The 24,338-nt window shown below is 37.0% G+C and overlaps 1 protein-coding gene across 1 annotated transcript; it reads left to right on the top strand.

Moving 5' to 3' along the window:
- The first annotated feature begins 412 nt into the window (after positions 1-412).
- gosr1 (golgi SNAP receptor complex member 1) lies at positions 413-23,775 on the top strand. The gene is made up of 9 exons (XM_065281084.1): positions 413-563; positions 1,670-1,781; positions 1,865-1,952; positions 4,193-4,300; positions 4,576-4,667; positions 7,300-7,374; positions 19,367-19,396; positions 21,371-21,453; positions 23,065-23,775. Exons 1-9 carry the CDS (start codon positions 533-535, stop codon positions 23,187-23,189), a joined length of 744 nt encoding a protein of 247 aa, XP_065137156.1. The 5' UTR covers positions 413-532; the 3' UTR covers positions 23,190-23,775.
- Positions 23,776-24,338: the final 563 nt, after the last annotated feature.

Here is a 24,338-nt window from a genome sequence, read left to right as displayed (position 1 = left end):
ACGACCAGCGGGTGACATCAAAGTACCGCGAGAGCTAGTCGAGAAATAACACGGAGCAGTCTCCTCTCGCGGTACTTTAATATTTTTTTAAATTTAAAGAACTTTATTGGCATGATAACAATATTGCCAAAGCATTATACATAAAACAAGAAACATACAATAACACAATATTAACAAACATTAAGGTGCAATAATAATATCACCACGTCAAGTTCGATCCAAAAGAGGCGGGGGTAGACTTTTGGTCAAGCTCCACCCACTAGATCTAAAGAGGTGCCAGCCCAGGTGTAATGATTAAGTAGTAGAAATGTTATAAATAATAATTTTAGTTACGAACGTTCGTTGTCTCTGGGCTAGCTTTATTTTTGCTAGCATAAATATGTGCAACATGATCCCAGAGAGTTATATGTAAGAAGTTTAAGCACGCGAGGGCGCTGTGATGAGCGGGCAGCGTGCAGAGTAGAGACTGAAGTCCTCTTGCTCTTGACTCCGCCTCTGCCAGCAACACCGCGGATGACGTGCAACAACAAAGATGGCAGGAGGAAACAGCAACTACTGGGAAGGTGAGGTGGCAAAGCCTAAAAAATGTATCTCGACCGAAACGTGTGTTGCACTTTGTGACAACTCATTCCAGTTTATCGTCTTGATGGACTTTAATAACATTTTCATGGTAACGCGATCAAATTACTCCAGTAACGTACATCGTTAGCATTAGCTCGCTAGTCCGCAAAGACGCCAATGCAGTCGGTTCGGCCAAAAGCTGAGTAATATTAAAATAAACATTTTCTGTTGGTCTTAATCAAGATCATGTTTTTCAGTTTGTACAGATTTTGGAAACGTAAATGTTTTCTGAACTAAAATGATGCGTGTAAAAAACTTGTCTTCACTTTTCTCCATAAGAACATCAAAACGTTTAACGTTACACTAAAGTAAAATGCGTTCATAAGATGTGTTTTAAAATAGTGTGAGTCCCTTAACTAACATTTTCAGGTTTACAGACGCGCCTACGATGCCCTTAAACAAATTATATCACAAACAGTAATGACAGTAAATCTGAACTGTCAAGGCCCAGGTGCACAAAGTTTAGATGACTGGCTTTATATATTGTGTCTTATATAAGTAATAATGCCATTTTGCCTATATATATATATATATATATATATATATATATATATATATATATATATATATATATATATATATATATATATATATATATATAGTTACAATAACACCTGTGTCCTATCTGCTGAATGGTGTTGCATAAATGCCATGATGTGTGTTATCTAATTTTATTGAGTCATGTTAGTTTTTTTTCTTTTAGTCCAGCCAGGGAAGTAGTTGGCTTTAAAGTTTGAAAAGATAATGCTGTAAATGTTAACTGTTTTTATACAAATATAGCCACGAAATAACAATAACATCTGTAAAATGCACAAATACTTTCTAAATGTTCCTGGAGGACACCTGTCCTGCAATATTTTAGTTCCAACCTTACTCCAAATACACCTGCCTCTAATTTTGAGGTATCCCTGAACAACTTGATTAACAGGTTCAGGTGTGTTTGATCGGGGTTGGAACTAAAATCTGAACACGGACCCTCCAGGAACAGGGTTTGAGACCCATGGTCTAAATCATCATTGATTTATTTTTGTGTTGCATTTTTTTTCAGATCTGCGAAAGCAGGCGAGGCAGCTGGAGAATGAATTGGACATGAAGCTGGTGTCCTTCAGTAAACTGTGCACCAGTTACAACAGCTCACGTGATGGTCGCAGAGGAGACAGGTGTGACAGAGAACAGTTTGTTCATATGAAAAAATGCTGAATGATCTTTAATGATGTTAACCACTGTTTTCCGTTGTTCATAGTTCTGACACACAACCTCTCCTGTCCAACTCGACTCAGGACAGAATGTTTGAGACCATGTCAGTGGAGATTGAGCAGCTACTTGCGAAAGTAAGACTTCTGGAAATCACAGTTTATGTGTGACCCTGTCTGTGAATACTTTTAATCTATTTTACTAGATAAAGTTCAAAAATCCAGCTTTCATGACAGATTCGTAACACTTAAGATCTAGTAATAACTAGCATTGATTTTAAGGGATTTTATAGGCAAATGTGACCCTGACTTTGAAAAAACAGCTAAAGTCACTTTTAACGATTTACTGTTGTCTACATAAAATCATCCTATGTAATGTAAAGAACATTCTGTGAAAATATAACCTGGATATCTTTCATACTGACTGAGTAATACCATGTCAAAGATTGAAATTAAAGTGAGATCAATTACCGCAATCAAAGTTCCTTGAAATATCAGTAATTTTTCTTTTCATTTTAATCTGGTTTTATTCTTAATTTTTTTTCAATTTTTTCTTGTTTTAGTACTATTTTTCTTTCTGTATTATATTGTTTAATTCTGTTTGCTCCTATTATTTATTGTCTTAGAATTATTTTTCACTGTGTATTTTTACTTGGTCAGTCCTATGGCTGTTTTAAATGTGGGGTTTGAACTTGAATTTGAACTTTGATGCTCCTAATCTCAGAATAAGATCATGAGACTTTAGCCTGAATTTCACAGACAGGGTCATATATTCATTAGCATTTTGCTGTTAGTAGTGAAATAATTATTATTGTCTTACATTACTCAATTAAGGGATACTTTTGCACAAACTAAAGTAGGGCTGCAACAACGAATCGATTAAATCGATAAAAATCGATTACTAAAAGTGTTGGCAACGAATTTCATTATCGATTCGTTGTGTCGCGTGACGAAGAGACGTTTAATAAAAAAAAAAAAAAAAGGAAAAACTTCAGTTAAGCGCGAAGCGGAGTGAACACACTCGCACTGCGTTCCAAACCGCCTAATTCCTTACTATATAGTAGGCAAAGAGTACGAGAAGTAGTGCTTTTCGCCTACTATATAGTATGGAAGTATGTAGTTTGGGACGGAGCGTTGGTCTCTCTCGCGCACTGTTGCTTGCAGAGTTCGGCGCCTCATAGACAGGGCGGAGAAATTACAGGGCGGTGGGGAAAATATAAAAAAAAACAGCAAAGGTAGAGGAAAACCACATGTCAGTGTTTTACTCCTCCCAAACGTAAGCGCGTCACCTGAAAGTTATAGCCGGCAAAGAGGTAATCAAACAAAGACGACACGCTTATGCTTTATGGAGCGACGACAGCGAGTAAAAAAAGTTTCTAGAACGAATAAAAAACTCCAATGATATTAAAAAAAGAAATAAAACGTTGAGAGAGAGTTGTATGGACGCCTTTCCCCGTCATAGACCTGTATGTTAAATCATCGCGCGTCACTCTCCTGCTGTTCTGTACTGCGTGCTCCAGCTCATGCAGAGCAAGGAGACGCGCGTGCCCGGACCAACATACAGTACATCATACAGTAAGTGCCGCCTGTTGTTGCATAAACATCCTCTTACATTTTTTAAGGCGAAGTAATGAATGGTGTATTTGCATTTTGCGCGGGAGTAGAAGACGCATTTTCCGTTTTCACAAGACGCATTTATGTGGCCAAATGTAATGGAACAGTTTTAACAAAGGAGATAGCTATCCGATCAGAGAAAACACATAAAGTCAAATATAAGGTAAAAAGCTGTCACTGGGGCAGTACCCTTTATAAAAGGTCCTAATATTTACCATTTAGGTACAAATATTTATCTGTGAACTGCCAATATGTACTTTTGAAGTACTAATATGCACTTTTTGGGTACAAAGGTGTACCTTTTTGAAAGGGTACTGTCCAGTGACAACTTTTGTACTTTTATTTCTGAGAGTGTACTCGTATACTATCTTTTTGATCCCACCAAGAGAGGCTTCTTGATGGGAAATGCATCATAAAAAGTCTATTTATTTGGCAGATGTAAAGCATACATGTGTATTTTTTTGTGTTAGTCCATTTTTATTTTATTTTATTATTATTGTAACAGCTCAGGTGTGTTCAATGAGCAACAAGTTTGTGCACTTTCTAAAGATTTTAGTTCTGTTTTGAATAAGGGGTTGGAAATGAATGCTTTTCTTGTTTTTTGTTTTTTATCCGATTCATCGATTAATCGAACAAATAATCGACAGATTAATCGATTATTAAAATAATCATTAGTTGCAGCCCTAAACTAAAGATTCAAAAGATCTCAATATAATCTAAAAACAGATTTGTTTTGTTTTTCACTTTTCTCCATCTTTTTGTAGCTTACTGGGGTAAACGACAAGATGGCGGAGTACACAAGCACACCGGGAGTAACGTCTCTTAACGCTGCTCTAATGCACACTCTCCAGAGGCACAGAGATATCCTGCAGGTAAATTTTATAGTTTTCTCTTTGTTTAGTAGCTCAGCACTATGATTTACCAAAGTTTTCCACTGAAGGGATAGTTCATCCAAAACCTTTTTCATTTTTGGGTGAACTATCCTTATAATTTATTTATGTGGATGCGATGTCCATATTCTCAAATTTAAGCTCTCATTGAGACTTTACAACCAGATGTTACTGCTTGAACTGCTTGTATTTGGTATCACCAAAACTGATTTCATTTAGTTAAGCTTGTTTTTCCTAACTCATATTTCCTTCCCTAGGACTACACACATGAATTTCATAAAACCAAATCAAACTTCATGGTAATCAGGGAGAGAGAGGATCTGTTGGGGTCTGTCAGAAAGGATATCGAGTAAGTGTTCTCATGAAAATTATTCGAAAGCACACTAGTCAGTGCATCTGCACACAGGATGAAGGTTAATGATCTGGGAGATTTGGCCACTCTCAGTCACATTTCCCCTGTGTTCCTCTAAAACTTTTCTATGTTGCTGTTTTGTTACTTGTATTGATATGTTGCTGCATATAAATGACAATGGTTAAATAGTTTAAAGAGATAGTTCAGACAAAAATAATCTGTCATGATTTTCTCATTCTCTATGAATTTCTATATAAATTTCATTTTTCTAAAGAACACAAAATAAGATATCTTGATAACTGATGGTAAGCACACATTTGACGGTACCCATTGAATCCCATCGTATTTGTTTTTCCTACTATGGAAGTCAATGGTTACAATAAGCTGTGTGCTTACCATCATTTATCAAAGTATCTTCTTTTGTTGTGTTTACCAAAAAAAGAAATTCATACAGGTTTATGACAACATGAGGATGAGAAAATGATGAATTTTCATTTTTGGGTGAACTATCCCTTTAAAATGTATTCTTTAGACAAAGCAAGTAGGAATCTCATGAAGTGTTATACTATTTTGTAGCCCATGATCAAGCATTCTGTTTTCACATTATAGTGTCCCCATAGCAGAGGTACAAAATGAGCCAAAACCCCTGTAATAAATGGACTGTTTAATGACTTATTGATCTGACATGCAGTACCATGACACCTTTGTGGGCTGTTAATTATAATAAAAATTATTATAAAAAATGTATGTCACTTTTTGTGATTACTGTCAGAGGGAAATTTGAGTTTAGTCCAGCTGTCTGTTGGCCCCACAATAGCCTCTGTATATACACCAGTGAGATATATCCTCTTCTCGTACTCATCTGACCAGCAATACGTCACCTGTTAATGTACTGTATACAGTGATTAATCCTAAATACGGATGCATGTATGCAAGATGTGTTGTTTTTTAACAACATTCCCCATCGCTTCACCCTCCTTTGCTCAGATTACGCCATTTTAAAGCAACACTATGTAGTTTCCATGTAAAAATTACTTACAGCTCCCCCATGTGGTTGAAAAGCGCAACAGCGCCTGGTATCAGACACTCTTCTGCAGGCAGGGGGAGGGGCGGGGCTGTGTGCTCTACCCTCCACTGCCACTTTCAGAGTGTGCTTGTAGCAGCTAGGAGGCTGCTCAGGTTGCAGCAACAGTACAATTTGTCCAGTTAAAAGTTATTCTATCACTGAAATAATTTTAGAGACATTATTTAAAGGTAAAAAAACTACATAGTGTTGCTTTAATGCTCATCTTATTAACCCCTGTTTGTATTCTTTTCATAGCAGTTATATGACTGAATTAACTTCTGATTTTCTTGTACAGGTACAATGTGTAAGGGGCTTTATCACTTACAATCTACATTTTATGTTAAACATCATGTTCTGATTTTTGTTCATGCTCTTACCATTTTCCTTAAATCTAATATTTGTGACTTGCATGTGAAAGCATAAGTTCCAGTTGAAATCATTTTTTTTTTTTTTGCTGTTTTCTCACATACAATCATCCTACATAATAAGAACATTCTATGAAAAATAACCTTGATACTTTAATGTTGACTGAGTAAGGACATGTCAAAGATAGAAATTAAAGTAAAATCAGTGATTTAAATCAAACTTTTATCCTCCTAAACTTATAATTAGAATGAGATTTAGTCTGGATTTCACATACAGGGTCACGTTTGTCTTTTATCACTATAACGTTAACTACCCTAGAAGTTAGTACAATGATAAAGTAATGAAACATTTAAAATCCTCTTTTATATACACCACCAGGGGGCGTTAATGTGCCTTGTAAATGTGATCAGGAGGTTTAGGCCAGCATTTGCATATCTCTTGCATCCAGTGTTTATTGTACGTTTTTTTTAGCAGGGCTTCTGCTTTACCTGCCCCTCCACTCCCTGATTCGTGCCAAACGTGCTGTGTTACCTGCCCACCCCACACCGCCCGACAGGACTCCACAGCACTATGCAAATGTCAGCAAAAATGACAAAGCCCTCATTTAGTGCACTGGCCTTTACAGCCTTGTTGAATTGATTAAGTTACCTGTCAGTTGCTTTGATTGGTCTGGACTGACAGTTAATTCCCTGCGATCTGCTTTTATACTCATTATACATCAGTTGGTTTGCAATAGGAGCAGAAAAAACACTGGGGCTTGGAGCCTAGTTTAACCCAAGTCATTGCTTATATTGCCATTTCTTGTACTTTCAGCAGTCCCCTGTCTCCCCCCCTCAAAAGCTCACTCATCTGACATGAATATTTCTTTTAATTTGTGATGTCAGGTCAGCCTCTGGGTGTCTTGTAGAACTGGCTGGTGTTGAACGACGCTTTCCTTTCATTTCCTTGTTGAACTCTTGGGAAAAGGGCTGCACTTCCCAGCACTGTGCTCATGTATTATTAACACTAAATGTTCTTTGCGAGAGAGAGACTGTGTGACACACAAGATGGAGAAAAGACCTCAATATTAGCCTGGTCCCCAACCCCCTACCCATCTAAAGGGCCAAGCCCTCCATATAATAATATTCATGAATTGAGTCGTCTGGGATAGTGCATGTTTCTGATGAATTGTTAATTAAAGCTCTTTTCTCTTGTCAGGTCATATAAGAGCGGCTCAGGGGTGAATAACAGACGGACAGAGCTTTTCCTGAAAGAGCATGAGCACCTGAGAAAGTAAGATGCTTTTTTCTCTGACCTTAATTTTACTGAAATAGTGTGAAGTAGTGATGCACCGATGTATCGGCCGCGGATATTTATCGGCCGATTTTTGATGAATTTGAAACCATCGGAATATCGGCAATAGCACGAGAAAGGCCGATACCGATTGTTTATTAATTAACTGCATAAAGAAATCCATTATATGTAAAAAATGAGTTAATGTCGTTAATAAAATAAATGCTGAATAGCAAAAACCACCTTTGAAGGTTGTCATGTTGTCTAATAATATTTGTTTTAGCTTAATTTGTGCCTCTCTTATTATGTTGGTCAGTTGAATGTTAATTAGATCCAATCCGTGTTCAGGTAAAAATAATTTGATGCAGAAATAAACTAGCTAATAGACCAACTGTATAGTATTGTATACAAGTGTTTAATATCGGTATCGGCCAGAAGTTGTCTGTTTAAATCGGTATCGGCCCAAAAAAATCCTATCGGTGCATCCCTAGTGTGAAGCAAAGTTGCATCGCTTTTGTGTGGCATTTAACCAGGTGCTGGTGTAATGTTGTGCAAAGTATTGGTTAATCTACAGCAGGTGTCTCCAACCCTGCTTCTGGTAAGTTACTGTCCCGCAGACTTCAGTTCCAACACACCTGTCTGTAATTATGAAGCAACCCTGAACACCCTAGTTGGTTCACCTGTGTTTGATTGGGGTTGAAGCTAAAATCTGCAGGATGGTAACCGTGCAGAGTTGTTGAATAAACCTTGACAGGTTGAAGAGTCAGTAGTGACCGACTCGGTGTACAGTACATACTATACTGCTTAGTACATGGTTACTTGCAAGTTAAAAAAAACTGGTAACACTTCATTTACCTTCCAAGTTACTGTGTAACTGTATTTTCACTGGTTACTGGAAACAACATTTTAATTTGAGATGATGAAGGATTACGTTTAAACATCTACATAGCACAGATGTTGTATCTTGGATTGGTGGTCCAATATCACTACGACAATATCTCTGAATGTACAGTTGTTATTGTAAATTGCATGGAGCATAAAGTTTTTTGCCCTTTGGGCAGCGATTGATACACAATTCCATTAGTAAATTAGTTTGTGGTAAAGCTTAAGTCAATGCACTTTGCACATGCAAATAAATAATGCTATCAGCAGGCATAATACTTTCCTAGTGTTTGACACTTGACCTTTGTACTAATAGTTTTTGATTTTCTCCAGTGTTTGTTCGTGCAATAGACAAAACCTTCCTTTGCACAAAAAGGTTGTTAAATATAATCTCAATCTTTGGTTTATTAAATATTGTTTCAGATTATCAATCAGTTTTAGAGTTATATAAATTATTATTATTATTTTGGCCACTGCAGTGAACTTTAGAGATCAAAATCTTTCAAACAGAAAATCACACGTGGTACTGCATCTGTCTCAGGTCTATCTCATAAGATCAACCAAATGGTTGCTAAAGGGTAAAGAGAGAAGAACCATAGATCAGTAGTTCTGAAACTTTTTTTGGCGTGCAGCCCCCCTCATTGTGTACGGTGCATCCCTTCAAGCCCCCCCAAATAAAATTTGACACAAAAATTCCAAAACTAACAACGAGGTTTAAAGCAACACTATGTAGTTTCCATGTAAAAATGACTCACAGCTCCCCCATGTGGTTGAAAACCGCAACAGTGCCTGGTATCAGACACTCTTCTGCAGGCAGGGGGAGGGGCTAGGCTGTGTTTCCTACCCTCCACCACCACTTTCAGAGTGTGCTTGTAGCAACAAGGAGGCTGCTCAGGTTGCAGCAACAGTACAATTTGTCCAGTTAAAAGTTGTTCTATCACTGAAATAATTTTAGAGACATTATTTAAAGGTAAAAAAACTACATAGTGTTGCTTTAAATGCACAGAATTTATAATAAATTCATGTATTTTATAAAATGTCATTATCTGGGGCCCCTGGCACTATCTCAGGGCCCCCTAGTGGGCCACGGCCCCCAGTTTGAGAATCACTGTAAAATGTCACATTTGGATAAAAGGGAAAGATGACTCTGTCATGAGTCACTTTACCTGAGGAATGACTCTTTCAATCAGAAGGTTACCTGTAACTGATGTGCTCCTACTCATCAGTAACTCTGCAAGGCCGCTTGTCTGTGTAAAACAAATGGCTTAAATTCATGGAGTCATTGTAGCCGACTGCCTGGCTGCTTGTGTAGACACAAGGTGATTCTGTATAACAAAGTGTAGTTGTAAAACATCCTCTGGCTATCTCTTTTAAAACATTAAATTGAACCGATGGACTGTGGTAAAGAATTTGACAAAGTATTTGATCTGGGTCATTTGTTTTAAAGCAAAGCTTTAGTGTGACAGATTAAAAGTAGCAGCCCAAGTAAGAGAGACCTGAGAATATGTGACCTGTGCTTCGATTGTTACCTTAAGAAAAACTTGTAATATATGAGGTCTTAAATGAAGTCTAGTATTATTTTGGCTCTATCTATATGATTAAGCCACTTTTATTATACTGTTAATATGCATAGTAATAGTAAAGACAAAAGACATAGTTTCTGTTAAGGTACTTGGTCTTTCATATACAACTTACTGAAACATTTACTCATAGATTAAACACACACTAATAATGAACTGTTTTGTTATTTTACTCTTTGTAAGGCTGGCACCTAGCCTCATCCTATTAAAGGGGACGTTTCACTTTTTTTAAGATGTCAAATAAATCTCTGGTGTCTCCAGAGTATGTATGTGAAGTTTTAGCTCAAAATACCATACTTACATCTTTTAAGTCTGAGCTTTTCATATGGTATTATAATAATAAAGTATAGTAACAGACATTTAGATGTTTTTGTGTACTATTTTCCTAAATATCTTTTACAATTAAGCTTTTTATCCAATTCGGGGAAGCATCATCGTGTGAGGGGTTACATAAAGTCTCGCCTTTGTTCTGGTCCTTGTGCAAAGATTGGTAATTGGCACAGTTGAGACTGTAAGCCGACTGAATGCTGAGTGTGTACTGTATGCGAACCTCTCCCTGCAGTCCTGGCCAAATGCCCACTTTGTTTCTCAGCATCACTGTGCCCTTCCTTCTCACATCTCAGTGCCTCACATCAGACTCTGCTCTCTTTATCTGCAGGGAATAGGCATTTCACATTCAACTGACTCTATCTTTTGCACTCTTCTTTAGTTTTTCTTTTTTTTTTTCTCAAACAAATAATGTTGACATATCTTAAAATTGGTTAAACGTTTTGGAGATGATATGTGGATTGTGCTGGTCGCCTCCATTTCCTTTAACATGCTCATCTGCTCTCAGAGAGGAAGTAATCTCTGTGTTATGGCTTGATCCCATTCCAGTGTAAACAGTAATTGAAGTCGATGCCATCAGGAATGCCATTTAAAGACATTAACAGCTATGACAGTCTGACTCATAGATTACATTGAGCACTCAGAGAAAAATAAGGAAGGAGACATCATGGAAACATATCGCAGACAATTACTCGATTAAATAAGAAAAGGGACTTTTTCCAGGAACTGAGGCTTTCCCAAAGAGCTTAAGCATCTTCAGAACAGATGTTTTGCTGCATTGAAAGAGTGTTTCTAGGTTTTATTTTGCTTCATTTTCACAAAAATCATTTAGTACCCATGTGTAAATCTGCTAACTCTAATTAACTCTGCTCTTGAAACAGAAGTTGAGTTGTCAGGAATTTTGGCTAGTCGACTGCTACATTTGGCACCGATGGTTAAACAATGCATCACCTTGTATTTTGACATTTATAGTTATTTGAAGAGTTTGGTTCCATAACGCAATAAATCCATTTTGACTAATTTGGGTAAAAATGTGTTTTCTAAACCAAGAAACAAGATGAAAACCACTATGTTCTGTTACAAACGTTCACATAGCATCTTAAGGTTATAATAACATTAACAATTCAAATACATAATTTGATTTTAAAGATTTTGTCAAAGATTTATTATAAAAATTATATTTTTCCACAAAATGCAATAAATCCATGACACGCTTTTTTTTTCAAAATGCTATAAATCTATTTAATCAATATAAAAGTTATTTTTTAAGTAATTTTAAGTAAGTTGATCGACATATGACAGCCTCTGAACTTGGTAAATACTAATACCATATTTACAGACACGGGACCAAAAATACATTCAATCAGTCATCGTTCCCAAAATGAATTTAACGGGTCATCTTGTTAATGCTATAAATTAATTATAACAAAATGTCATCACACTCTAAAAATGGGTGTGTTATTTTTGACCCATAATGGGTAAATATTGGACAGAACACACCGCTGGGTTAAAATTTACCCAACGCTGGGTTATTTTAACCCATGGTTGCATAACAACCCTGGGTCATTTTTAACCCAGCATGTGTTCTGTCCAATACAGAATGTCCAAAATGATTTTTCCCTTACATTAAACTTCCAAATGTGCTTTCATCTTTGCCATGTTATATTCATTTAGTTGACAAGTGGTATACACTGACAACAAACAAACAAAACATTATTGGCATTAATCAAAACACTTACTTAAAGAACACTGCCATTGCTGCTGTCATCCTTGGGACTTCCTCGCTGAACTTTTTTGACAGCGATCAGCTGCAAAATGTTTTGGTCCTGCTTGATTTAGTTGACTTTGAGTAAAAAAATGGAAATTTGTTCATAAGATCCCCTGAGGTCAATGTGTTAGCATGACAGAAGCGTAATGCTGTCGTGTGAGAACAAGCAACAGCCGGCATTTTTCCTTTGCCCTAGTGCCTCTCACGTAAATTATTCGATTTTGATGGCTTACGTTTCGTGCCATCAAAAGTATTATTTTGTTTGTTTGTTGATCATGAAGTACAAAGTAGATGAGAAAAAATAGGATTTCGTGTGTATTCAACGGCCGCCATTATTGTTAACAATGTGTGGAATGGTGCGCTATAATTTGTTGAGCGGATTAATTGCATTCTGCAGAGAAGGAGGAGTGGCGTTTATCGTGTTTTGGAAAAAAGTGAGAAAGATGACAGAATAACATGGCAGATATCAGATTTTGTGTAAAATGAAGAATTTATTTTTTTAATACTGACCTGATACAATACTGATTTTGGCTGTAACAATGGTGGGGTTTTTTCTTCATTTGTAGTTTGGTTGACGAGTACTTTGAACCTGTATTTTTTTCATAAGACTAACTTTTAGGTTTTATTGCTGTGTCCAAAATAGATTTTTAAAAGCAAACAGTTTTATCATCTGAGATTACAAAAGCTTTAAGCCCAAGATACACTGCACGATTTGTGACTGTTTGAGACGAAAGATTACCTTTTGTATTTGTTTTTACCAGTAGTACATGCTAATGATGTTGCGCTAACGTGTGTCGCAGCCATCACAGCCTACGATTCAAAAGGTGTCATTGTACAGTCTACCTGCTTGTCGTACCTAAGTTTAAATGCTCCATGTTGCACAGTGTGATAAGGTAATGCTCTTATAAGATGGCAAAAATCTTGCAGTGTATCCCTTGCTTTAGATGTTTTCCCAAAAAGTTCACCCAAAAATGTCAAAATTTCCTCACCCTCATGTTGTTATAAATTTCTTTGTTCTGATAAACTCAAAGGAAGATATTTCTTTTGTTATTTAGATCAGAAGCTCCACTGAAATCCATATTAGGGAAAAAGAATACTATGGAAGTTAATGGGCCTTCCAATCTGTTTGGTTAGAAACATTTTTCAAAATCATCTTTTCTGTATGTTCCCGGTTGATACATGCTGGTATGGAGCGTTTTCTTGATCTCATTGCATAGCACAAAATTTGATGTGCTGAGCTCCTTTTTTCTAAGGACATGAACATCTGGCAAGCAGGGAGATTTTCATTCACACGTGTGTGTGTGTGTGTGTGTGTGTGTGTGTGTGTGTGTGTGTGTGTGTGTGTGTGTGTGTGTGTGTGTGTGTGTGTGTGTGTGTGTGTGTGTGTGTGTGTGTGTGTGTGTGTGTGTGTGTGTGTGTGTGTGTGTGTGTGTGTGTGTGTGTGTGTGTGTAGAGACAGAAGGGTTTCACAGTCATGGCTGTGTGTTTTGGCATATCTTCTCTCTTATCCGATACATCAAACTGTTTCCAGGTTAAAGGGAGTTTTTGAAAGTCATATTAAACAACAGAAGAGACAACAGAAAGACAGATATGTGCAGGAGGGTTAGCTTCTCAAATTTTTGGTCTTTTTGACAAAACCACATTTTTAATGATAACCACTGTGCCATATTTCTCTCCCTTACTATTTATAAACATTATACTATTTGAAATATAAAAACTTATATGTTTAGTATAAAAGTAATGTCGTATTATTTGCAATTAAAATGCTGTTTAAAAGGCAAGAAGAAAAGCTGTTGTACATTGCTGCTGTAGTAGCCCTGCTGTGTGTGCAGCAACTAAACCGCAATGAAATTGATCTTCTCTTTAGTTGATGGTTTGTCGTTGATTTTATTTGGGCAGTTCACTTGCACATTATCATTCTTACTGTTCAATTTAAATCACGTTTTAATTTCGTACCGAAGCCTATTATTATTATTATTTGGGCTGTGATTTTTTATTTATTTATAATAACTAAATAAAATTACAGTCAGGTAATATTCTTCACCGTTAGTTTTTATTTAGATACAGTCATATTATTTCTATTCCCTTGATTCCATTTTTAGAGCTATTATATTGTAGGCAGTGGTTATTGTACTTAAGGTGGACACTTTGGCATCACTGGATTGTAAGGTTGCCAAGATGTCCATTTATTTATTGCACTGAAGATGCATTTGAATGGAGTCTGTTGAGCTGCAGCTTGACTCAAAGAGAAACTTTCAACGTTTAAAATCTCCCATCAGCCTCTACTCCGTTTTTAATGTAGTTGGGAAGTTTCAAAGTCTAGACAATAAACTAAGTCCTAGTTAGACCAGTGCATGCCGAACGCCTAGTTTTTTACTCAGTTTCTTCCTTTAATCTCAATATTTTAGCATAGTTTGTCTGTGTCAAGGGGTAACCTATGTGCCTGTAGTTCCATAAGAGCTGGGAAGTGGATCGGGCAGATGGAGCTCAGCAGCCCAGTCTCTCTCACTGTCTCCGTGTTAGCTGGGTAGAGCTGGAACATAAATCTCCTCGCATAGTCCAGCCTATAACAATGAAGCAGCATTTCTGATGAAGCAGCAAGATTGCTCTCAGTTCCAGCTTCAGGGGTAAAGGAGAGAGACCAGCTTCATTACTGGTGATGAGAATCTCATTTGAGTGCATGCTTAGATTTTGAATCCGTTAATGTCCTAGCTCCAGCTTTTTAAAGCAGACCTTCAATGTAACATTTCACATCATTCTCTATTGCTTATGGCAGCCTTTGTCAGGTTCTGAAAAACAAATAGACAAATGTGCTCATAATAACAAAACCGATGTACAGTCACTGCTAGTTAACAGTTTGAATAAATTAGTTTTGAATGATCGCAGGCACCTTGACATCAGAGGGATAAATGCTTAAATGCTTTAAATAAACGTTGTGTATATAAATACATATAACTCCAATCTATTAATTTCTTTATGAAAATATGTTAAACCAGACTTCAATGCTCAGCATACAGGCACAATTTAAGTTTAAGTTCAGCTGAAATAAAAATTAAAAATAAATTAAAATAGATATAATTGTAAATAAGCCTTTGAAGTTTCTAATAAACTTCGTAATGTTTGCAGAGGCTGATATTTAAAGGTTTCTTTTTTCCATCAGTGAAGCTTTTGGATCTGAAATGTTGCATCCAAACCCTGGCATCTCTCTATTGCTCAGAGGCGATAAAAGGTGATAGTAAATCCTTCAGCGTGGGCTTGCCTATAAAAACAGCATGAATTGGAGCTTGACGCTCCTCCCCAAATGCAGCAATGCGCATTTTATAGCGCAACCCCGGGGACAGATGGGCAGACTTGACTGTGGTTGCCCCATGATATCTTTCAGCTGTTTGTGACTATATACAGTGCAATATATATGTTGATAAAACTAGGTGAGCTTAGTTGATGGCATGCATTTAGTGAACCTTATGTTTGGTCTTTGTTTTTTTTCCTAGGATGTATAAAGTATTTAAGTATTGGTCCTAAAAACCGTCAACTTTTACCTAGGGATACACCCATATATCGTCTTAAAATCAGTATGGGCAGATAAAACCTTTGTTTTTACTACAGGACATTAGCCGATTGTTTAAAAACAGCCAATGACGAGGGCAAATAATATCCTAGCAATCAAAAAGCTTGGAAATGCATCAAAACTCATAATGTGTGATTATTTTGATTTGGATGACAACGACAACAAAATTTGTAGTTTGTTTGCTCTGAACTTCTAGGATTTCACGACAAGTAGTAAATAGCAAAACTAACGGTATCTGTCAATATCAGCAGATTTAATTCTAGGTGATATTAATGCACATCTCCAAGACAAATTAGATATTTTTTTACAATAGAGGTCTACAAATTGTCTTTACTTACAGACTGTGGAGTTTTTGTTATCCATACTGATGTTAATATATTTAAGGTGGTTTTATTTGATATTATTTAATTTTCTTTCCCTTTTAGCATTGACTTGTATGGATTGAATTCTTTCACTGTGTTACTGTATCAAATAGTGATATCCGTTATTCACTACACATTTCTTTCCAAATAAAAGAATACAGACAATGTATATTTTCTAAGTCTGTTAGCGTGTGTATATGTTGAATATGTAAAGATCCTCGGATGTGGGAATCCCTTCCATAAATGTATTTTTAAGCGGGTATATTTTTCAGGGAAAGTCATATAAGGTCAGTTTTGTTTTTCAACCTTGACATGTATTCATACTTAAACCCAGGAGACGCTGAACTAATAGCTTGGACACTTTTTGTTTTTTCTTCTGCTGAAACATTATCACTATCAGTCCAAATTGGCAGGTAAATTGCTGAGTGTATTTTTTGTGATGAGCACTGTTTGAAACATAAGCCTCTGGAGGACAGTGGGCAGTGGCACTTGTTTTTATACACGTGTGTCTGTAGGTTTGGTTATTGGGCCCTGTGGGATAGGACTGTGCACCAAGGCATTAACACATCTCCAGTGTATTTCTAGCATATGTTTGTTTCTCAGATGATACAGTGTTGTTTGACAAATAAGGCTACAACAATCTGCACTGTTCCTGGACCAGTTTTTATGCTTGTATTTAATAGAATCTGTGCCATAGACTCTCTGTAAATTGCTTTGTAGGCTGTGTGTAATTACGTTACCTGTTTTTGCAATCCACAATTCAATATTTCTGTCTCCAAACTTCCATTTAAACCTTTAACTTCATACTTTGTTATATAAATCTAAAAACAGCGCTATAAGTTACTTGAATTGAAGTTGCCCTAGGAACATAAGGTTTGATTTCATCTTGGTGTAAACTCTGCAGGCTTATAGGTATATAATAAACTCAATCAGCATTTAAAATTCAATGGGATTTTACATAGTTTTAAGTGTAGTTTTCTCCACAGACATCCTAGCAGATTATGTAACCAAAAAGATTACATAACAAATGTAGTGCCTTCTGATCCATTCATGTCACTTGATGAAAAACTAATAATATTCAATGCGTTTTTTGGCTTTCATGTGTGTAATTGAAGACACCCCAGAGCTTATATTTGTGCAGCAAACCAGGTCTAGATGTGCTTAGCTAAATTGTATCGCAGTCATTTTCAGACTTTCAGTCAGGTGTGATACCAGCTAATGTAATTGAACTAATAGCCCTGCTGTTGGGTTTAAAATGGATGAGGTTTAATTAGCAGACCGACCAAATTGCTAAAAGTCTGTGACTTTTCAGGCTCCTCATCGTCCTTGAGCTCACTTTAATTCTTAGTTTCAGCATTTTTTAAATTTCCTTTCATTGTGAATCTGCTGTGTTTCCTGTGACATTGCACGAAACCAAATAGCCGTCTGATCCAAATATTGTGATAAATGAGTCTAATGGTAGCCTTTTTAATTATTTCTTGGAATAAAATGCGGATCATTGAAGAACCTGAGTCCCAAAGGATGCAAAATATTTGCCCTGTTAATTGCAATCTAAACCGTACAAAATCAGCTTCATCAGCAGCCACTGGGACGATTTATAATGATTAGTCTGAATGAGAGTCCGTCTTTGCCATTGGAGGGTTTTGGCTCTTAGATCAATCAAAGCCAAAAGCTCTTAAGATGACAGCCGTTTGACTCGACAGTGCTTCTCGGATCACTTTTGCTGCGCCTACCTTTCTTCAAGAAGAAAAAACGATTGGGATCTGATGAATTATCACACTGACGGTGATGTGTGCCGTTAAGGCACTCCTATACAGCGTTACACATTCAGGCACATGACATCAGACTTTGTGTCGTGCCTTGCACTGCCTCTTACGAGCAATGCATTATTTAAGATGGCGTATCAAGTTAAAAATAGTTTACCTTCTAAAAATTTGCCACACACTTCTGATCTGTTTGGCTCCATCCTTTATGTCATTAAGGTACAGATATGTTTGCATTTGGTACCAGTATGTACTTTTGAGATACTAATATGCACTGTTTAAGTACAATAGTGGACTTTTTAAAAGGGTACCTCCCCAGTGACAGCTTTGTATCTTTATTTCTAGGAGTGTACTATAAGGTTAGTTCACTGTAAACTCACCAAGTTAATTGAAGACAAAATAAAGCCTTGCAGGACCTTAATATGTATTTGACGTTTGTGTGCATATGAAGACCGAGCCCTATACTGCAGTAATATAAGTAAATCAGATTCTTTACTCCCGGCTGCTGTTTTATACTGTGCCAGAATTCGCCCGCTGCTGCTAACAGACCATGCAGACAGACAGAAAGAGTTTAGGGGCATCTGAATTTTCAATCTGGTTCTTGCTTGTGTAATCAAAATCTGAGCTCCTTGTCAGACCAAAACCTATTTGTTTGGGAATTGAGGACTTTCTATCCGCTAAGGTCTTTCTGGCCTTGGGACTTTGTCATCTGCATTGATGGAGGAGGCAATTTTTATGTCGACATGGAATTCATTCTTATCCCGCAGGCCTGTAGCTCCTTTTCAGGGAGAAAAATGACAGTCAAATGTGGATGAGACATTCCAGACTGTAATGCATTTTCTGAATAACTTTTTTTGTGCAATGAAGAAAAAGTCTTGTTGGGCCATGACTGCAGAGACAAATTTTATTTGTTAATCACTGAATCATTAAACTTATTTATGTTTGTCACAAGAATATTAATATATAAGAATATATTAGGATTTTATTATTTTATACAATTGACACACACACGCGTGTGTGTGTGTGTGTGTGTGCGCGTGTGCGTGCGCGTGCGTGTGGGCCCTAAGCAGCCACTTAGTTTGCTTGATGCCTTGAGTTGTAAAGTATGTTAAGTCGTTGACAAACTATTCTTCTTAACTGGTTTCAGCTGCACCTATTTCTAACAGGTGCATAAACAGCCATGCAATTTCCTTACGCAAACATTTTTAGTAAAATGATGCCCTTTTCTGTTGTAACCTATTTGTGCCTCTGTGAGGTCCATGGAGTCTGCACAAAGCGTGTACCTGAACTGCACTGAACGCATTTGGGATAAATTGGCGTGCACACTGCAAGCCCCCAGCTCCTGCTTAATCTGATGTTCTTGTTTCTGAATGGCAGCTAATACATGCAGCATAATTACTTTGAAAATGTCAAGGTCTGTGTGGGGTTAGGGAATAAAATTTGGCAATAGATTAAGACTAATTAGACTAATTCATGAGTCTCAAGACATTATACTAATATATTAACACTGGAGGTCTATGAAGTGCTTGAATGTATGTGGACAGTAGATAATGTAGATTAATATCTCTAATTGTTTGTTGAAGTAATTCATCACATTTCCGCAGAAGGACGTGATCAGCATTTACTCCATGTTTGTTATTAATGTTTATTTCAACCTAATCCTCGAGGAGAGAAAGATCTCCAGTCATTCAACTACCAGGTTATCATCGTCTAACTGCTTTTCTTTTTTTATCTTCCTGCAGCTCAGATCGACTTATTGATGACACAATAAGGTAAGTCTGATTTAACATTAACCAAAAAATGACAACAGTTTACATATTTATCTGTTATCTAGGCACAATATGTAATTTTTACCCCATGTTATACAAAATGTATAACACTGTTTTAATAGATTTAATAGGCAAAAATCTAACATATTGTGCCTTTAATTGGGTACACGGATATCTGCTAAAACAATAACCTGCAATTGGCAATTTCCTTAATCGATGGAGAATTGCAAACCACTAACCCATTGCTCTTCCATTCAATTGATACCTTTATAGTGTCACAAAAATTGTAAACTGAATCCTGATCCTAAAGGGAATCTTACCGATATGTTTGGTGTGGTTCTTGTCTGGATTGTCGAATCTCCAGACATGATATTCCCACTGGTGCCCCCTCCTGACGCACTGCAGCAGTGTATATCTCACGTACTGATCTTAATGCAGATCTGCGTTACATGTGTCTTTCCATCACTTTCACTGATGCACCTGCGATAGGGGAAGCCCACAGCTATCGACAGGCATATAATTAAGCCCGTGTTATTCAAACAAAAATTATGTTGCATTAGCTGCTTGAAATCTTAACTTTTCTGCACAGCTCGGATTAAAATGAGAAATTATTATTATTTAAGGTTTCATTATAGCATCAAATTCAACTTTTTAAAGATGTTGTTTGTCACAGATGAGACATTACATGCATCGTATACTCACCCATCCATCTCTAAATATGAGATGCGTGCATACACATGGTTTGTGAATGAGAGTTAGTGTTTGGTAGAAAGCTTCATTTGGAAATTTGAGAAATTATACGTTGTCCTAACTAGATGTAATGCAATATAATTCTAGCTATAGGCAATTTTCCTTAATGTGGAAAAATGGGTGTGGCTTGTCACAATTAATCACAGAACATAGCCAATCAGAACAAACTGTGTAGTTAGGACACAGTGGCTTATGATAATCTTCAGATTCTGGAGCAGATGCTAAGGAACGTGGCCTGAAAGCAGAACGTAAAAGTTAAAAAATACCCTTGGCATGCCGGTGTCACAACTCTCTGGCTAATGCAAAATAACAGTTTGTTTGTGACTTAGGGCACCTGAGGGCGAAAAGCTCCAGGGAAGTCATTGCCCTCAGGGTGCACTGTCATGTTTTATTAGCTTTATATGTTTTGTATTAGTGGCGTGTAGGTACTGCTTAATTCAGTACCTGATTTTTTTGGGACTGGTTTAATGGTGGCAAGTGACTGGCACATAGTTGATAGATTTGGCCTAATGCATTATATTCATAACTTAATTGTTCCTTAATCACATCCTAATGGAATTAAGATGTTATGAAAGTTTCACCAATAATCTTTCAATAGCGAAGTCTCACATTTAGCATTTTAGTGAAAGTATCTGATAGCTTTTACTTTGCAGAGTAGGGCAGACTGGAGCTGTAATGGGTGCCAGGCTATAGTTTACACTCGCAAACCTGCTGAGCTGGAGTTGGAGCTATACAGGAACACAGAGCAATTTAATCTTCTCCAATAGGAACAAGAAAGCAATACTCAGCTGAAGAAAACAAATAAGTGCTGGTGCTCGGGGCCTTCCTATGAGTTTTTGCGTGCAGTAGGGGTAGGGTCATGAGTTTCAAACAATTGCACTTTGAGAGCTTTGCTTAATTGAAACGCATTAAGCTTAAAGCCGATGATGGCGGATTGGCGGTTGCAGTAAAACCACTCATTAGTTGAGAAAATATGAGATTCACTTTCTGCAGCGTCGAGGGAAATGGATATGTAATGGTTGGTCACTTCTGCGTGTTCCTCCCTTCCTGTCTGAAATCGAAACTGCTGGAAGAGACATTTGTTGTTTTTGATGCTATCTGCTACTGCGTTTGCAGTTCTGACAGCTGCTGTGTCAAGGGCACCACTATGGGTGCTTTATGAGTACAAATGCAATAAAGGCCAGGGCCAATTAAATCCACTCTTATGGTTTGTTTTTTTGTCCACAGCATTGCCATGGCAACCAAGGAGAATATGACCTCCCAACGTGGAATGCTAAAGTCTATACAGAGCAGGGTCAACACCCTGGCCAGTATCCTTAATTTCCAACTGGGGTGTATGGGTACACTCAAGAATGCTCACAGGGTTTTCTCTAAATCTCATATTTTTATATTTCCAATTAGGTGTTTAGAGTAATATAATGAATCTAATGTTGGTTTAATATCTGTATCTATTTCTCTGTAATCCAGGATAAAGTATCATATTCTAAATATGAGGTTAGGAGCATCAAAGTTTGATTTCACTTTTTAAAATTCATTCTTTTGGCCTTAGTCGTTATTAAAGGTGACATAGAATGATTGAACGGGGTATTTATCCTTGTTCTGTGATGTGACATGTAGACAAAAAAGTTTTTGTTTGGGTCTGTAATGCCTTAGAAGCTTCCTAAAAACCTCTCTCAGATAGCTCTATTAGGGTGGGGGATTTTAAACAAGTGGTTTTGCACCTATTTGGCTCCCCCTACTGCCTTAACTTGCAATCTCATTACTGATTGGCTGACTTTGCTGCAACTCAAAAAATGTAGCCAATTATTTTAAAGTGGAGGGGCAGTGAGATGCCTCTGATGTCATAAGCATCAGTTTTTCAGATTGGGCCGTTTTCTGGCTGACATTTCTAAAAGAGGAATTTCTATGAGACGTTTAGCATGTCTAGCACTTTTTGTATGTTTGTGAATGCGAGTAGACTACCATTATTCAACAAAGACAAGGTAAAAATGGTTTTTCATTCTCTGTCCCCTTTAAAGATATTATTTTCTTTATATCATGTAAGATGTAGAAAACAGTAAATCACTAGAAAATTACTTTAGCTGTTGCCATATTGATGTTAATGTTACTACTATAGAGCAGGGTTTTTCAAATGTTTTTGTCAGCCAAACCTCCTTGCCCTAAATTATTTATTTGAAGTACCCCTGAGATTTTTGTAAATATTTTAATAATAGCAAATTAGCATTTTTAGGTTTAAAACATTGATTTTTTTTTTACCTGTTTTAAAGTATTTATTAGTAGTATTTTTCACAGTTATTATTACCTGTTATTGGACCTCTATTGGGTAATTTCTTTTGTTGATACATAAAATGTATCTGTCAATTTTTGCATGAGTTTTCAGCTTACAGATATATTGTAGTGTTGTGTAATAGTCACTATATGCAGATAAATAATATAAAATATTATTATGTTTTTATTTTATATTTTTATTCTAAAGTTATTTATTTACATTATATGATTTAATTATAATTACTATTTTTTCATCACATCGTGAACCCCCTGCAACTCACTTAAAACCACCAGGGGTTCCCGAACCCCAGTTTTGGATATTCGACTATAGCAGTGGTTCCCCCCCCCCCTGTGTACGGTGCATCCTTCATGGCCCCTTCATGGCCCTCCAAATAAAATTTATGACATAAAATGTTCCAAAACTTAAAATCGGAATTAAACAAAACATATTAAATTATACAATGTAGTGCTGTTGGTTAGTAGACGTATTTTTATGAGGTTGAATTACACAGAATTTTTTATAAATTCATGTATTTTATAAAATGTCATTAGAATGGTTCACTCCTTGCACCATTTCAGGCCCCCCAGTTTGAGAACCACTAGACTATAGGAAAATTAACTTTTTTTTATATATCCTTAACTTTAAACTTCAGACCGTTTCCCTGCCATCAATAACCTAATACAGCGAATCAACTTGAGGAAGAGGCGGGACTCGTTAATTCTGGGAGGAGTCATCGGCATCTGCACCATCCTTTTACTTCTGTATGCATTTCACTGATGAACATGGATGCTAACCAACTTTTTTGGGGGGTGTTCTGCAGAACAGTGGTCAAGCCTTGAGAACGGGCTCCATGAGAGGTGGACAATTGGAGCCACAAAGCAGATGCCCACTTGGCCTAGTCTGGTAACAGGATTGATTGCGGCCAGCATGGACCTTATTTGTATTTAGCAATGGGAGGGGTTTAGCTCTAACAGCGTTTTCTTTGATTCTGTACTACAAATAATGCGCTGTTCAGACGTGGACTGGAGACCAAAGTACTAACAGGAATAGATTATTATAACACAGTGGCTTTGAGAAAAGCGAGAACCTGGCATTGTGCTCGTTCCTGTATATTCTTATTAATCGGAAAAGGGTTTTAATTTGAAGGTCCTTTTAGTGAGAGGGTTTCTCATCATGCTGTGTACTTTGTGAATTAATAAATTATTCATATGCAGGATATTAAAAATGTGTGTCAAACACTAGAGGCCCGTCCTCTACAGCTTCAATTTTTTAGATATTTCTAAACTCTCTTAACGGGGATGCTTTACACTGGAGAGGGGAGTGTTGGGATAAAGGAGTCTAAAAATAAATGTCTATGCTTCAATTATAAGGGGCTGTCACTTTATGCTTCTGCTCAAGTTGCCAAAACTGCTTTATGTTTGTCTGTTGTTGCTTGGCATACCAGCTGCTTCCTTTATTTGACAGGAGCTGAAAGCAGCGTTCCTCGCAGTTTACTGCACAGCAGCACCTCTTTACAAACTGGAGCGTGAGAGACGGAAGCAGGCCAGAGCTGTATACATGATAAATATATACAAGGTAAAAAAATCAATTCAGGAAAATGAAAAAATATAGCACTGTGATTGTATGTAGAGTGAGGACAGTCACACTGTGATATATGGAGTGTATGGGAGATAACCGTAGGAGTTGGAAACCCTCATCAATCTATTTTTGTTACCACTTTTTTTATCTCATCTCTTAAAATGGGTTTTTTGCTGAGCCAGCCAGCTGAGCGTCTCCTCTTATTGACATCAATCTATTTTTGATGCATCTGCTTCAGCTGGAGCAGTCAAACTCTTGACGGTGACAGAACTCTGAAGATGTATAGAGATTGTAAGGTTCACACCGCTCGGCACAAACCCTTAATGGAGACATCAGCTCCCAAACCAC

This window comes from Paramisgurnus dabryanus, chromosome 8 (genome assembly GCF_030506205.2).
Source record: "Paramisgurnus dabryanus chromosome 8, PD_genome_1.1, whole genome shotgun sequence".
In the NCBI taxonomy this organism is placed as follows: Eukaryota; Metazoa; Chordata; class Actinopteri; order Cypriniformes; family Cobitidae; genus Paramisgurnus; species Paramisgurnus dabryanus.
This window is presented reverse-complemented; position numbering and strand designations above follow the sequence as displayed.